This window comes from Taudactylus pleione, unplaced genomic scaffold, assembly GCF_031769625.1.
Source record: "Taudactylus pleione unplaced genomic scaffold, aTauple2 ptg000105l, whole genome shotgun sequence".
NCBI lineage: Eukaryota > Metazoa > Chordata > Amphibia > Anura > Myobatrachidae > Taudactylus > Taudactylus pleione.
This window is the reverse complement of record NW_028284507.1, coordinates 11,993,366-12,008,820: the sequence shown is the minus strand read 5'-3', so window position 1 is coordinate 12,008,820 and position 15,455 is coordinate 11,993,366. Positions and strand designations below refer to the sequence as shown.

Genomic DNA, 15,455 nt, shown 5'->3' with positions numbered 1-15,455 from the left:
TAATTATGTTGTTTCTGGTCTGTAACCTTATTTGCAATACCAGTGAGAGCACTGGTGGTTAACCTGCACACTGCACAGTCATCATTATTAGGCGGCAGCGGACATGGGGGGGGGGTTATGAAGAATGTGTGTGTAGCTAGTTACATTATGTACACAGTACACACAATACTACTGTCACAGTGACGCTGCTGCGCGCTGCCCCAGTGCCCCACCACCACGCGCGCCCTTACCCAGCCCATGACTGACACAGTCCGTCCAGCCAATGACACGGTGGCATTGTCTCCGTGACGTCACCCTGGGGTGAGAGACACGCCGCTATTGGTGATCGTGGGTGTGGCGAGCTGCGAACATTCCGTGACGTAGGCGAGCGTATATAGGCAGCGCGGAAGCGGGCCGGCTTTCTCCCCGGCTCAAAATCTGTCAGTGTGAGGAGGTCGCTGCGCTCTCGGCACCATGGCAACCATCAGCTCCCTGCGCTCCGTCATCTGCTGCAGCGTCCGAGCCCAGGTCCGGGCCTTCCACAGCTCCCCCTCCTTGTGAGTATATAGCTGCCTCACCCGAGTGTGTGACATGCTGTGTGCCCGCTGGTGTGAGATGCGCTGTGCTGTGTCTGCATTGTGGCCGGGCATACTGTAATACTGTAGTGAGCACATGGGTGGCCTCTGTCATTGGGTTACCTTATCAATCAATGAAGGTGACTCTGTTAGACCAGGCTCCCCATTCCCAGCACTGTATGTTATACCTGTGTACGTGGCTGCTGCAAATAGGCAGTGGGGTGTGATCTTTCTCCCTGTAAAAGGCTAGCTGAGTCTTTCTCCCTGTATAAGGCTAGCTGGGTCTCTCTCCCTGTATAAGGACTGCTGGGTCTCTCTCTCCCTGTATAAGGACTGCTGGGTCTCTCTCTCCCTGTATAAGGACTGCTGGGTCTCTCTCTCCCTGTATAAGGACTGCTGGGTCTCTCTCTCCCTGTATAAGGACTGCTGGGTCTCTCTCTCCCTGTATAAGGACTGCTGGGTCTCTCTCTCCCTGTATAAGGACTGCTGGGTCTCTCTCTCCCTGTATAAGGACTGCTGGGTCTCTCTCTCCCTGTATAAGGACTGCTGGGTCTCTCTCTCCCTGTATAAGGACTGCTGGGTCTCTCTCTCCCTGTATAAGGACAGCTGTGTGTGTACCTAGCATACAGAGTGTGAGCAGGGCCCTCTTACTGCACTGTCTGTATGTTATTACCCAGTCCTGTTTTTTTAATGTTAAATTCCCAACTGTAAATAATGGAATATGCTGGTGCTCTATAAGTAACGGTTAGTAAATAAATGGACATGTGTCACCGGGATGTATGTACAGTGCTGTGTAGTAGTGGCTGATGCAGGAAGTACATGGCGTTGGCTGATGAAATCTCTCTCACTGGTTGCATCTAGCAGCTCGTCTCCTCCCCCCTCCACTATAGTGTGTAGTATACAGTCTCCTTCCTGCCTGTCACACACTGACACAGGTGCTCTGATCTGTACATTTCTTTTTCATTTCCCACGGTATTTACCCAGTCATAAGTGCTGTTACTTTGCTTAGATAGTTTATGCTGCGCTATTGGTCTCTAACATGCACATCCCGGTTTTTTTTCCTCTGCTGGGCTCTAATTGATCCCTATTCCTAGCAGATATGTCTGCATGTTGCGTGGTGAATATAGCCTCTTGTGGCTGTCATACTTATGAAGGCAAAAAAACCATAGCAACAAATTGTATTAAGTCCATAATATCTGTGCATATAATGCTTAGTCATATTGCAGAGTAAAATGTTTACAAGTGTATACAGAAGATAATAAAACATTGATGCAGCCATGATATTAAAGCCTATCATTTTAGGGAACTGTTGGGTGTAACTAGAATGATCTGCATTTAGCTAATACACCCACTGATGGCCATGCCAGTATATCTGTCCTGTTTGTATAGGCCTCAGTAGTGTTGTGCTTTAACATTTACACTAAATGTTTACTGGGAGCCAAGGTGATGAGAAATCTCATTTGTTTTCAGATGTGAATACAAATGTGACCTTGAAAACTTCTTCACCGTCCAGGTTGTCCCTTTTAGCCCCCACGCTTGTGAAGTTATTAGACAGTTGTAAAAGGACTGGTGGAGCAGTAAATGGTCACACAAGATGCAGGCTGCTAATTGGACTTTTTTGTCTACTACAAACCGTGCATAAGAGACTAAATCAGCCGCAACTAGGAAAAGCTTGCCAGTGCTCAAACGTGTTCACTCGCTACATACAATATGGTAGCATACCTGGTTTTGTTTTTTTTAACATGTTCTTAAGCATGCAAAATATATAATATATCAATGTTTCATTGTTCCTTGCTCGGGTAAATTTATCACTGGCTACTTAAACAGCTCTGTGTACAGAGTGATACACTATGGGCGGTATTCAATTGTTTTAGCCACTCTACGTGCCCGACTGAGCTATTTAATTGTTGCTCCTGTCGGTTGCGATCAGCTGCCAGCACCGGCTTTTTTGCTCACCCCCCCCCCAGGGGCTGTGAGCTGAAAAGTGACCCGTTTAGGCGCCCAAACTGCACTTTTTTGGGATCGCGCCCAGCACTTTGGTCGGGTGTAGCAGTTTTACGTGGCTAAACCTGACCGCTTTGGGTGTGATCGACGCGAAGATCGGCATCAATTGAATAGCACGCCGCAATGTCCTGTAACTTTAGACGGGAGATCGGGTGCACTAAAACAATTGAATACCGCCCACAAAATAAGTTTTATACCAGAGATGCACAACCTATTCATTGAGATAATACACAACAGCTACCCATATAGAATGTATGTGGGGTACCACCAGTAATTTGTGGTGCACAAAGTAAAGTTATTTATTTATCTGAGCTTGATGGTTCATATATTCCGCCAGTTAACTACTAGTTAAGATGGGGGCATGATACTGGTATATTTTAATGTTAATATATTTAGTTTGAGACTTTAATATTGAACTCATTATATTTAGTAACAGCCCATTCCCAGCTGGTACAGTGGCCACCGAACTGCTTTATACGGCCATATTTGCTTCTGGAATGTGGCTGTATAACAGACCCTGTTCATGTAATGCTTTGTGTACCTGCGAGTTGTAGTTTTGATATGGTGCAATTGCTAATTCTGGGTAAATGGGAATGTCCATAGGCCTAGTCTCTAAAGGCTTGTGTTTAATTACACCCCCCAGTTACCCCCTTGTATGGAATGTATGTGTGGGCCTTAGCCAGTTACTACTGATTCATTGTTTATCAAAACTGTTGAGCTTGGAGATGTTTGAACACGGCTTGTTGCATTGCAGTATTTACAAAGAGCCTTATGTCTTTCTTGAGACTAACACACGTGAAAGTCACCTTTTGAAAAAACAGACAGAGAAAAGATAAGATTTTATCTGGTGCACTAATAGGGTACAAATATCCTAATGACCAATTGGCTCTCTGAAACAATGTTAAAATAGAACTTATTTTTATGTTCCTTAAAATTATATTAGCGAAGTCCATAATATGGGTGAAATATGATTAAAATAAAAAAAAATAAGTAAAGAGTGTATACATATGTAGAAAAAAAGTATTGAAGTGATTTAAAATTTGCTGGTCTGTTCCACGTACTTTATAGTACTTGATGCTTACATGGTGCAGCTTTATTATATGTGTTCAGTGTCCGTATTACAACACCGTGTAACTATCACAAATTGCTACACCTGGACAGTAGTTATGGGGAGTATGTGTGATATTGGATACTTCCAATATAGTTCTGATATGTTATTTAGTACTTATTTTAATTTCTTACAATTTTTATATTTTTTTTAATTAAGTTTTTATGAGGAGTATGGAGAAGAGACAACTTCTATTATCACTTGTGATATACGTCCTATTGAGTCCTGCGATGTGTTATTAGTATAATAAACATTTTCAATATAATGTTGCTCAGATCCAGCAGTCAGAATATGTTACTAAATATATATGTGATATATATCCTTGATATCAGTATTCTTGAACTGCTGCTGTTTGTTGCTTTTAATACTTGCAACAAAACTGCAACATATCTAGATAGATACATTTGCAGGTATGTTTCAATTATGGACTTTCTCACAGCTCATATGTTATATGTTCAGCTGTTAAGGTGCCCACACACATACCGACTTGCTCCCAATCAGCCAATGTACACGATTTCCCCTGAACTCTCCCCAGGCAGTCGTGGTCACGATTTGGAGTTAAAAATGTCCAATATGATTTAAGATCTATCGTGCAGCCAGTGCATTGTATCCCAGATTGGCTAATCTGCCCTACAGCACGGCAGATCTGAAGATGCGATGTACGACGAGCGGGGACGCGCATCGGCATCGTGATCAAGTGTAGAAACTCACGATTTGGCCATTTTTTACATGATCTGTCGTCACGATTTGTCGAAATCGGCCAAATTGGATGAAAAGTCGGTATGTGTGTGGGCACCTTAAGTCTCAACCTCAATCGACAGCCTTCATATAATATTATTTAGCTGCTTTTCTGTAGTGCTGCGGTATTTGTTATAGGGCATGTATGGTCTATGCTGTCGTATACAGACTCGTGTCTCAAAGCCCCACCAGCTCACCATATGCATATTGTTTTTCTGTTCTAGTATCTCAGCTTGTCTGTTATGGCAACAGAGCGGCATCACACATTTCTCTCAGCACAGACAGCCCCCATAAGCCCGGTTTCACACATACATATTATTGGTATTGCTGACGTGTTTTAGCATACAATAGTGCTGCAGACCGGCGGCAGCGTGGTTGCCGACGCGCATTTCACAGATGGCTGCTTTATCTAGGCAGTCCAGACAAGCTGAGATACTATAACAGAAAAACCATATGTATGCTTTGAGACACGAGTCTGTATACGACGGCATAGACCATACATGCCCTATAACAAATACCGCAGCACTACAGAAAAGCAGATAAATAATATTATATGAAGGCTGTCGGTTGAGGTTGAGACTAACAGCTGAACATATAACATATGAGCTGAGAGAAAGTCAATAATTGAAACATACCTGCAAATGTATCTCTATCTAGATATGTTGCAGTTTTGTTGCAAGTATTAAAAGCAACAAACACCAGCAGTTCAAGAATACTGATATCAAGGATAGATATCACATATATATTTAGTAACATATTCTGACTGCTGGATCTGAGCAACATTATATTGAAAATGTTTATTATACTAATATAACATCGCAGGACTCAATAGGACGTATATCACAAGTGATAATAGAAGTTGTCTCTTCTCCATACTCATAAAAACTTTTTTAATTAAAAACTTATAAAAATTGTAAGAAATTAAAATAAGTACTAAATAACATATTGGAAGTATCCAATATCACACATACTCCCCACTTAATAACTACTGTCCAGGTTTAGCAATTTGTGATAGTTACATGGTGTAGTAATACTGACACTGAACACATATAATAAAGCTGCACCATATAAGCATCAGGTACTGTAAAGTACGTGGAACAGACCAGCGCCAGGTGGCATTTTAAATCACTTCAATACTTTTTTTCTACATATGTATACACTCTTTACTTCTATTTCAATCATATTTCGCCCATATTTTGGACTTGGCTACTATAATTTTAAGGAACATAAAAATAAGTTCTATTTTAACATTGGCTCTCAAACAATTGGTCATTAGGATATTTTGACCCTATTAGTGCACCAGATAAAATCTTATCTTTTCTCTGTCTGTTTTTTCAATTTGTGATAACTATAAGATTATAAGGTAGCACCTTCACATACACCTAAACTATCATTTGAATAATAAAGGTGAAGTTTAAGGGTCTTGAAGAATAAACAAGATGTAATTTCTCTGAAATAGAGATTTATTCACAAACTTATTGGTGCAAGATCACACCCCTTGTTAGCTTTCGTGAAAGTCACCTTGTTTTAGTAGTTTTTTGTTTTCATGTGATACAAATGTAATGTACTCTGCAATTTGCAGATAAATCACTTGATCCTATATATGATTTGGCTGTTGAAGTTGTATTGCTCAGTGCTACTAGTAAGATTAGTACCAGTGTGCGGCAGCTATTGGGCCATCAGGAAAGTTACACTACTAATGTGTGCACACGGCCTTGGTCAGGACCATTAACCCAAACAGCAGTAACGTTATCTACTTCTAAAATTAGTTTGGCTACACAGGCCGATGCCTAGAATGGGCTGTTAGTGGTAACACATAATATGGAGTTGACATTTGATCGCTCAATCTTAATAGCAAATGTGTCATAAATGATTCTTTTAAAATCTTTTTTTTTTTATTTTTTTAAGATAGCCAAGTAGTGATAATACTACTGTACATTTGTAGTTTAAAGCAGGGTACACACTAGGCCGATGGAACGGTCATCCGGCTGATCCGCCTTCCTATCTGACGATTGGTAAGTGCATACACACTTACCAATCGTCGGCCCGATGTGTTGTGACTGACGTCACAACTGGGCGGGCATTTACATGTGCCCACGCACTTCAGCTGTCGGTCACCGTCGGTCTCTGCAGCAAGTGTATGGGCGATCGGCTGACCGCCTGTTCACACAGCACAATGCACTAATATATCTGCAGATATACTAGGCATCGGCTGGGCTGCACAACCGACGCAATATGTCTGATCGACGTCGTTCAGACATATAGTCTGTACACACTGGCCAACGCGCACACGATAGTGATCATGCTGAGTGAAAAAATTTGTGGGTCCCAGGGACCCCTCACTTTAAAAACGTTTTCTGGGTCCCATCACATATGGGGATGAAGGCAGGTAGCATTTGGGACAGTGTTTGGGTCAGATGGCAGCTTGGGCATTGGTAGCATTTGGGGTGGAGGGGGGTTAAGGGCAAGCAGCAGTTGGGGTAGAGCTGGAGTTAAAGATGGGGAGAAGTTGGGGTAGAGCTGGAGACAGGAAGGGGTTAATTGCAGACAGAAGTTGGGACAGTTATGGGGGGCAAGGAGAAGGTTAATTACAGGCAGTACTGGGGGGTAATGCTAGATGGCAGCTGGGGCAGTACTGGGGGCAAGAAGGGGGTAGCAGTAGACAGTGCTGGTGTTTGGGAAGGGGGGTAATGGTAGATAGCTAGGGAAGTACTGGGGGGCAGGCAATACTGGTGGCAGTGCTGAGGCTAGGGATCAATATAGCAGCTGGGGCAGTGCGAGAGGTAGGTTGGGGGGCAAGGGTAGATGGCAGTTGGGGGCAGTGGTCACCTCCTCCTTCCTGCTGGGGGTCCTGCCTCTAGCTTGAGCTGCAGCCCGGTGTAGATCTACAGCTCACTCCTGTACCGGGCTGTGTCCACCTCCCTGGCTTGAACAGCCACAGGTGGACCTCAAGTTACAGATGGCATTCCTTGTATATCCCCGTTGGCCTGCTTACTTCTGAGTGATGTCCCATGGATTTTGTGAAGAGGTCGTCATGCTGGAAAGTCTGTACCCCAGGAGTCTGCACGTGATGGGAGGAGGGGCGCAAATGCCGGCAACCAGACAGTGGAACTTGAACCTGCGATCAGAGTGGGCTGGCCAGTTGCACACTGACAATGTGCTGGACCCCAGTGTTGTTGCCAACTGCTGGGGGTCAGCGCAAGTCTAGTGCCCAGGGGCAGCTGCACTGGAATGGCCCTTGAGCCAGCCCTGCGTGATCAGACACTGCAGGGCCGATTACATGCAGCCACGGGTCACACAAGCCCAGGGTCTCCTCATAGAGCTGGCTCACTAGAGAGGTAGCGGGCCCTGCAGTCTCCAGCGGCAGCCCACGATAATCTTAAAGCGGCCGCAGGGGGGTAGGAGACAGTGAGGGGTGGTCAACAGGGGCTTGGGTGGTGATTGGACGAGGCAAAGCTGCAAGCTGTGATTGGTTGGGGAGATGCTGAGGACTTGGCTGCTGCGGTGCACACAGGTCAATGACTCTCAGCGTGTCCTGTGGGACCTGCTCGTTTCTAAAAACTCCTTCACTGCATGTAAAAACGTACTATAGCACTTTTTCGCGATCAGTGACAATCCATAGGTTGTTCAATGGAACGGCCGATATGTCGAGTAGTGTATACCCAGCTTTAGTTGCAGTCAAACTTTTATAAGGCTTAAGTGACTTGGGATAGAATACTACTTGTAATAGCCATAGCTCCAGATTGTGAGCTCTCGCATTCAAATAACATATAATGTTCTATTTCTTATATATATATTGTGACACAGTTAGGTTAGGGGGTCCCTCTCCTGGGTAGAGGACTCCTTCCTTACACACACACACAGCAGCAGGGAAGCAGCACACCAGTCTGGATGCAAGTACAAGCTGGTCGGCGCCAGCCTTGATTGTACAATGTCAGAAATAACACAAAGAAAACATAAACGTAAATCCTAGCCCTGTCGGGGCACTAACTTCACAGGTAGTTCCCTCACTACCAGAACCTGGCAGGGCCTAATGCCCTCGCCAGCAACAAAGCACAGCACAGTACTCACAGATAGGTTTTCCAAGTGTCTCTGAGCAAACTCCCTGTCTGCTCTCCCAGGTGAGACAATCAGCCCTAAACACACTAGGCTTATATTGGCCACTCTCAGGTGGAAAACTAACAAGTCTGTTACCAGGCTAAGAGAACCAAAACCTGGAGTGGCCGTGGGTGGAGCCCTCCCTCTCCTGTCACCCACAACCCCCAGGTCCCAAACCGGCTTTTCAAAAAGCCGAGACTCAGCCTGCTACACTGCAGACTTTCTCCTGGGGATTTTAAACACATAGGACAGGAATCTGGGATAAATGTCCCTGTCACAGACCACTTTACCAGTGATCCTATCACAATATTTAGATGTCTTTTTTCTAGAGCTCTGTTTAGCCATACATGACATGCAATTTTTGGTATTAAGTGATCTTCAATAATATGGAAACTGTCTACATGTCAAAGCCTTCTGTCACATTAGAATTTTGGGTGAATTATTCATTAATTATTTTATTTTTTTCAAGAAATGAAGCGGTGATCATATCTGGGAGGAAGTTGGCAAGACAAATCCGTCTGGAGGCCCGGCATGAGGTGGAGCAGTGGGTAGCAGCTGGCAACAAGAGGCCTCATCTCAGCGTGGTCTTGGTTGGTGAAAACCCTGCCAGCCATTCATATGTACTGAACAAGACAAGGGCAGCTGCTGATGTTGGTATGTATTCCTCACTAGGAGCTCAGTCCTTTCATTGACATCAAGGCACGAGGCCCATTTTTTACGTCTAGTGTTTTCACGGTGGAGTTTTGGCAAGCTTTAATGCTTTGGACACAGTGCAAATTGTGACATTGCCACAATCGGCGGAATTCAATTGTTTATGCAGCCCGGATCTCCAGTCTAAAGTAACAGGAGATCGCGGGCCGTTATTGCTGCCGTTTTTCGCGCTGATCGCTCCCAAAGTGGTCGGGTTTAGCCGCGTAAAGCAGCTACCCCCGACCAAAGTGCTGGGCACAACCGCAAAAAGTGATGTTTGGGCGCCCAAACAGGTCACTTTTCGCACATCTCAGCTCGCTCCCCGCTGGGGCTGCGAGCTGGAATGGAGCGCTGGCAGCTGATCGCGCCAGACAGGAGCAACAATTGAATAGCTCCGTCGGGCGCGAAGGGGGGTAGAAACAATTGAATTCCGCCCTATGTATCACTTGTATGTACTCGTTCATTCACTTTTTTTTTTTTTTTTTTAAAGCTCTGTCTTTTACTAAGACTTAAATTGCATTAAACACATTTAGGGTTTTCATTTTAGTGCCCATTTTTGGGTACTTCTACTTAAAGCATTAAAAGGTAACAATGTGCAAATCTCTTGTACTGTGTCACATGGGAGGTAATGTACTATAGGTTGTTCTGCTTTGCCTCTTATCGAGCCAAAGCAGGAAGCAATAATGCTGAGATGTATAAACATCTATGCCACCAGAGTGGGGGAGATAAACCCCCCTCTCACCCTTCCAAGTTCCGTGCAAGACCTTAAGAGCTTCAGCCTAGTGCTGTGTCTTACCTCTTGACTGGGCCCACTGCACATTGCAAGATCTCTAAAACATTGCAAGATCATGTGCGCAGCCTGACACCGTCAGGGATGCCGCCCAGCCGCCACAGGTGTCGACAGATAATCCTGAAGACATATTAAAAAATGACATATTTCCCAACTTCTGGATGATTATCCGTTGCCATACAATAGTATGGCGACTGCAAAATTGTTAGACTTTGCAGATAACTTAGAGAAAAGTGATTTTTATCTCTAAGTTATCTGCTTTCATACATACCGTAGGTTCACGAAGTGTCAAATTGGGCTGGTTATAGAGCATTTGGCACTTACCATCTCTTCTTTCATCTCCCCCACGATGTCTCGTGTGCCAGACACTGCTCCCTCTCGCTGATGGTGGGTGTTGTACAGCCAGCGACCTGGAAATATACCCACTGGCCAGACATTGTGGCATTTGTCGTCCCTGTCACTCTTGTCTTTCATAGGGCCTTAATGTTGTCCATTAGCATACAGGGCCTTGTCAATTACCCCATCAGTCTTCAAAAGTGTCTCACATGCACACATCATTGGAGGCATATATTACATACTTGATTGATTGAATTCAATCCAGTGTCTGACAAAGGTGGCAGATAACATGCCAACACATTAAAACCTAGAATTGCTGATCACCAGGCAAAATACTCCCTTGCCAAACCTGAGCAGCACTGTGTAAACATTCACTCTTTCTAGTGATTGTGATCATGGGTACACTTGCAGGTAATTCTTAAAATTGATTGCCTCTTGGCCTATCAGCTGTTTAATAAATCATGCTCTGTTTTTAGGAATCAGCAGTGAAACTATTCTGAAACCCTCATCCATCTCTCAGGATGAGCTGCTGGATCTGATCGGCAAGCTCAATGATGACTGTCATGTGGACGGCTTGTTAGTGCAGCTTCCTCTCCCAGGTAAGTTGACTTATTACAGTAATATCTAAGTCTGGTCTGGCTCTCCAGTATTTGCTGCTCCTAGGATATAGTCAGCCACTAGTTGTTTAGGCTAAACCAATACTTGCAACCTTGACTTGCGAAGCTACTGTTTACATTGAATGGAGATGGTCTGTGTTCTACTGAAATTTGCTGTGCCTGAGAACTGGTGACCTATGCGTATTGATAGACATTGTGGTGGCTTGTTATACACAAGTGCACCTAAGGCCTTATCCACATCATAAGGTGGAGTAGCCGCCTCTTTAGATGGTTATGGTCCATCACCTTGCAGATTTCCTGTAGGCACTACTGTAGCTATTACAGATATTACTGTCATTGGCGACTGCTTTCAGGTTAAGGTATTAAGGTATCGGTGTTGATTTTCATTTTATACTCCTTAATAGAGCATATTGATGAAAGGGAAGTTTGCAATGCGGTGATCCCAGATAAAGACGTAGACGGATTCCATGTAGTGAACGTGGGCCGGATGTGTCTAGACCAGTACTCCATGTTACCTGCCACTCCATGGGGGGTGTGGGAGATCATCAAAAGAACAGGTAAGACCACCACATCACTCTTGTCAAAGGCAACATGGATCTAGCGTCTTAAATGTTGTGTAGCCTCTACATACTGTAGCCAAGCACCCAGCTCACAAACTACCATGGGAATCAAAGGTCTATGCTTGAACATTTTTAGATTGTCTGCTGCACTTTGGGTTGCATGAGTGTCTAATTGGGTATCTGGACACTGTTTCAGAGACATTTGTGTGACCTGTATTTTTTTTTCCTTTCACACAGGAATCCCCACTCTAGGAAAAAATGTAGTGGTAGCGGGAAGGTCCAAAAATGTGGGAATGCCTATTGCAATGCTGCTGCACACAGATGGCAAACATGAACGCCCCGGAGGTGAGTGCATTTCACATCTTCCATGGCACTTTTTCCATGGTATTAAACACTTAAAACTAAAGTGTAGACCTAAATCAGCATGGTCTAATGTTGAGGTCAGTTAGTTGTAGAGTTGTTTTCTTTCCAGGACACAGTATAAACTTGTCTTACTTTGCAGGTGATGCCACTGTTACAATCTCACACCGGTACACCCCAAAGGAACAGCTGAAGATGCACACTAAAATTGCTGATATTGTAGTAGCGGCTGCAGGTAATTTACAACACCACCTCCTAAAGAGTAACAAGTATTGACAAATATCAACAGTACCTGCGGGTTACCTTATTAACTAGTCTAACGTTACTTGCGTCTAAAATTCCCTATTTGTTGTCAAGCCAATTAGTGTTGACCCAGTGTACCTGCATTCTGACACTTGCTGCGTTATTTACAAATGTAATAACTTTTTGGCTCTTTCCATCTAGGAATTCCAAATCTCATCACCGCTGACATGATCAAAGAAGGCGCTGCCGTTATTGATGTTGGAATAAATCGCGTGCAGGATCCAGTCACTGGGAAACCTAAACTTGTTGGGGACGTAGACTTTGATGGTAAGTGAGGATTACGGAGTTGTTGACCTTTACTTGTTTTCTGTATATACATGTTTTACAAAGGGATCCTATATGGGGTATGGTTCTGGACTGGGCGGTGAACACTGGAGTTGCTGGTTATTATAGTATAATCTCTATTCTCTTCATTTAGAAGTGAGAAAGAAGGCGAGTTACATCACGCCGGTCCCTGGAGGAGTTGGACCCATGACAGTCGCGATGCTGATGAAGAACACAATTATCGCTGCAAAGAGGATGCTGAAACCTGAAGAACAACAGCTACAAGCCTTAGTTATTTAACCACGGCTCATTCAAAGAACTATCTTTACATTCCAAACCCACTCCCTGAACAGGCCGAAGAAATGCAATATTTGTATTTATTTTAGAGCAATCACAGGCTTCCCAGGCCACGCTTTATGCTCTCACTATGCGCAGAGCAGCAGGTCAGTGGCTGCTGGGGCCTTGGTACTCCTCATTAAATGCAAACTCATGCGCTGTTACAGGTGGCTGTTACTGGTAACTGTTACAAGTGCATGCTAAGCCAAAGGTAAAGCTCTGTTTGGCATCTGGGATGTTAAAAGGCAGGGTTGTCACTGCAAGGACTCCAGCGCTGATAGGGCTTTAAGATAAAATAACGCAGCCCTGGACCACTGTCACTTTGCTGTGGTTAGATACATTATGGTCAACGGAGGACTTTTAGTAATGCTTGCAAGGGTTTGGACTTCATATGTGAAAGAATGTCTCTTGACATGTCATCTGTGCTAACTTTGAACCTCAAGGCAAAGAAATTATTTTACCAGATTGGCAATTTCCTATGACAAAGGCAGCTGGTGGCTGACATCTGGGATCACGTGTTCTATGCTAAATACCACCATGCCCCTGCTGACGGTATGCTGTAAGTGGGTAGGAGGATTTGTGGAAAGCAGATGATAAATGGGGCAACCAAGGCTGGGCTCATCTGGGACCTACAGAACTCCAGATTAATATACAGCTGCTCACTTATGTTGGGCTATAGGGTTTATTTTAAAACTCATCTGCTCATTGAATTTTTAACTTATGATTTGAGTGTAATTGTGAATGGAGCATGTTGAACCAATTCCGCAGTTGATTCATAAATGCTGTGAGCGTATATTTTGGGAATTTTACAGATTTGTTGGAATAGTAATTTGATGCGTATGTGCCTGCTCTGCAGTGTGTGTAACACAATGTGACAGATGTAGGTGATATTAACATGAATTAAAATTCCAATTCCCACTCTGTGTCTTCTTAAACAAGGATGGCATTGAAATATCTTAACCATGAACTTTATTTCCGTTATGTTTAGTAGACTCGCACAAGTACTGGGAATACTAGTGTAAGCAGAGCAATCTGTCGGTCAGTGAATAGTCATCAATGAGTAGTCTGTTCCTCAAAACACAACTTGGTAGATGTCAAAAAACACATTAGTGGTAAAACTTCTAATGTATTATAAACAATCTGCTAGAGTACTGCATTACATATAAGCACATGTGTCTAAATAGTCTCACTCCTCAATAATACCTAATTTTACAATGGGGACAGAATGATCTCCTTGGTTTGATCTTTATCTTCTAGATTGAGTAATTTGTGCTTAACTGACTTACAGCACAGTATGAATTACAATAAACAGCTACACAGTGGTAGCGCGGGGAGATAGTGTGGGTTCCTATTCTATAATGGTGGCAACAAGTCCCAAGCTGATCAGCACAGGGCTGGAATTCCTTGGAAAGTGAGGACTTCAAAAATCAAATGGGGTCTCCCCTACTGAGAAATTACCAGCCCAGGGCTCTTCCCCCACACCCCTGGTGGCAGGGTTAATGGTAAAAAATATGAATAATATTTGTGCTTTACAGGTGGACTACAGATCCAGCAAGCCTGCCCCAGCATGCTGGCACTTGTTGATCAAGTGCCAGTGTGTCCAGACATTACGGGCCTGCTGGTGCCTGTAAAGATGATTGTAAAAAGAACCACAGTACTGGGACACCAAATGTTTTTATTCTTTTATTAAAAAAAAAAAAAACTTGCCAAACCCATGGGTGGCATCCTTTTGGTCCATGTAGGCATCCATAGGTCTTGGTAAAATAAAAACAGGCGAACCTGAGCCCCACTGACTGCACTGTCTCCCTAATATAGTGTCAACCCGGTGCTGCTTATAGCAGGACAGCGTTTAAGTGATGGCTCTCTCAGGTGCCAGTATTTAATTGCATCTGAGATGCAGACAGGTGTGTTTTATTACTGTTAACATTCTGACTTTTCGACATTTTGATTATCAACCTTTTGCTTTGTCAAAATTTAAAATATAGACAGTCTAAATTTCCACTGTGACTGTTGACATTTTTTTTTTCACCAATTCCATATTTTGACTACATATTAAATGTTGACCTTTTGGTTGTCTAACTTTTGACCATATCTACATTATCACAGTCGACATTTTGGTGTCAAAGTTTTCACTGACTGGACTACATACCCCCCCTATACAGCTACATTAAATGGACAAGGAGTTTTGAGCAAACAGTGTCACCAATATATCCACATCTATGCTGCTTTTAGCTGCTCTTCACCATAAATGCTGTGTGTTTCCCCAATAATAGTCAGTAGCGTTCATAGCTAATATTTACTAAATTTGGTATGTTTTCATTATCCAGAAAAAACAGCCCCATAATGCTTGCACAGTGAGCAACCTGAGTCGGTACAAACCTAACCGATCGGAAATCGTGCTGATGTTCAGGGCTATTTGCTTTCGCCCTGGACATCACATGATTGCCGGTACACACTGCACAATTTAATGAACGATGGAACGTTTACTTGCTCCGACTTTTACTAATATGTGTGGCGCCGCATCCGATAGTGTGATACTGTGCTGCACAGCCAATCACACGATAACGCATGTGACCAGTGGGAGCGCGCAATTTTTCATACACTCTAGGCGATCTATATGATTTTGTCGTGCCGCTATTGTCCTGCTGTGTATGCACCCTAAGTACAAGAGACTCGTGAACAATCTGCAAGGTGGAG

At 43.7% G+C, this 15,455-nt stretch overlaps 1 protein-coding gene across 1 annotated transcript; it reads left to right on the top strand.

Moving 5' to 3' along the window:
* The first annotated feature begins 375 nt into the window (after window positions 1–375).
* On the top strand, window positions 376–13,676 carry MTHFD2 (methylenetetrahydrofolate dehydrogenase (NADP+ dependent) 2, methenyltetrahydrofolate cyclohydrolase). Its single transcript, XM_088470891.1, has 8 exons — window positions 376–536; window positions 8,972–9,156; window positions 10,795–10,917; window positions 11,340–11,492; window positions 11,733–11,840; window positions 11,998–12,090; window positions 12,300–12,425; window positions 12,577–13,676. Exons 1-8 carry the CDS (start codon window positions 454–456, stop codon window positions 12,720–12,722), a joined length of 1,017 nt encoding a protein of 338 aa, XP_088327017.1. The 5' UTR covers window positions 376–453; the 3' UTR covers window positions 12,723–13,676.
* Window positions 13,677–15,455: the final 1,779 nt, after the last annotated feature.

Excerpts from the sequence above, each read along its gene's own strand:
- MTHFD2 (XM_088470891.1), top strand. The coding sequence starts at position 454 with ATGGCAACCATCAGCTCCCTGCGCTCCGTCATCTGCTGCAGCGTCCGA. Across the intron at positions 9,157-10,794 it reads AAGGGCAGCTGCTGATGTTG|GAATCAGCAGTGAAACTATT; the intron begins GTATGTATTCCT and ends CTCTGTTTTTAG. Across the intron at positions 12,091-12,299 it reads TATTGTAGTAGCGGCTGCAG|GAATTCCAAATCTCATCACC; the intron begins GTAATTTACAAC and ends CTTTCCATCTAG.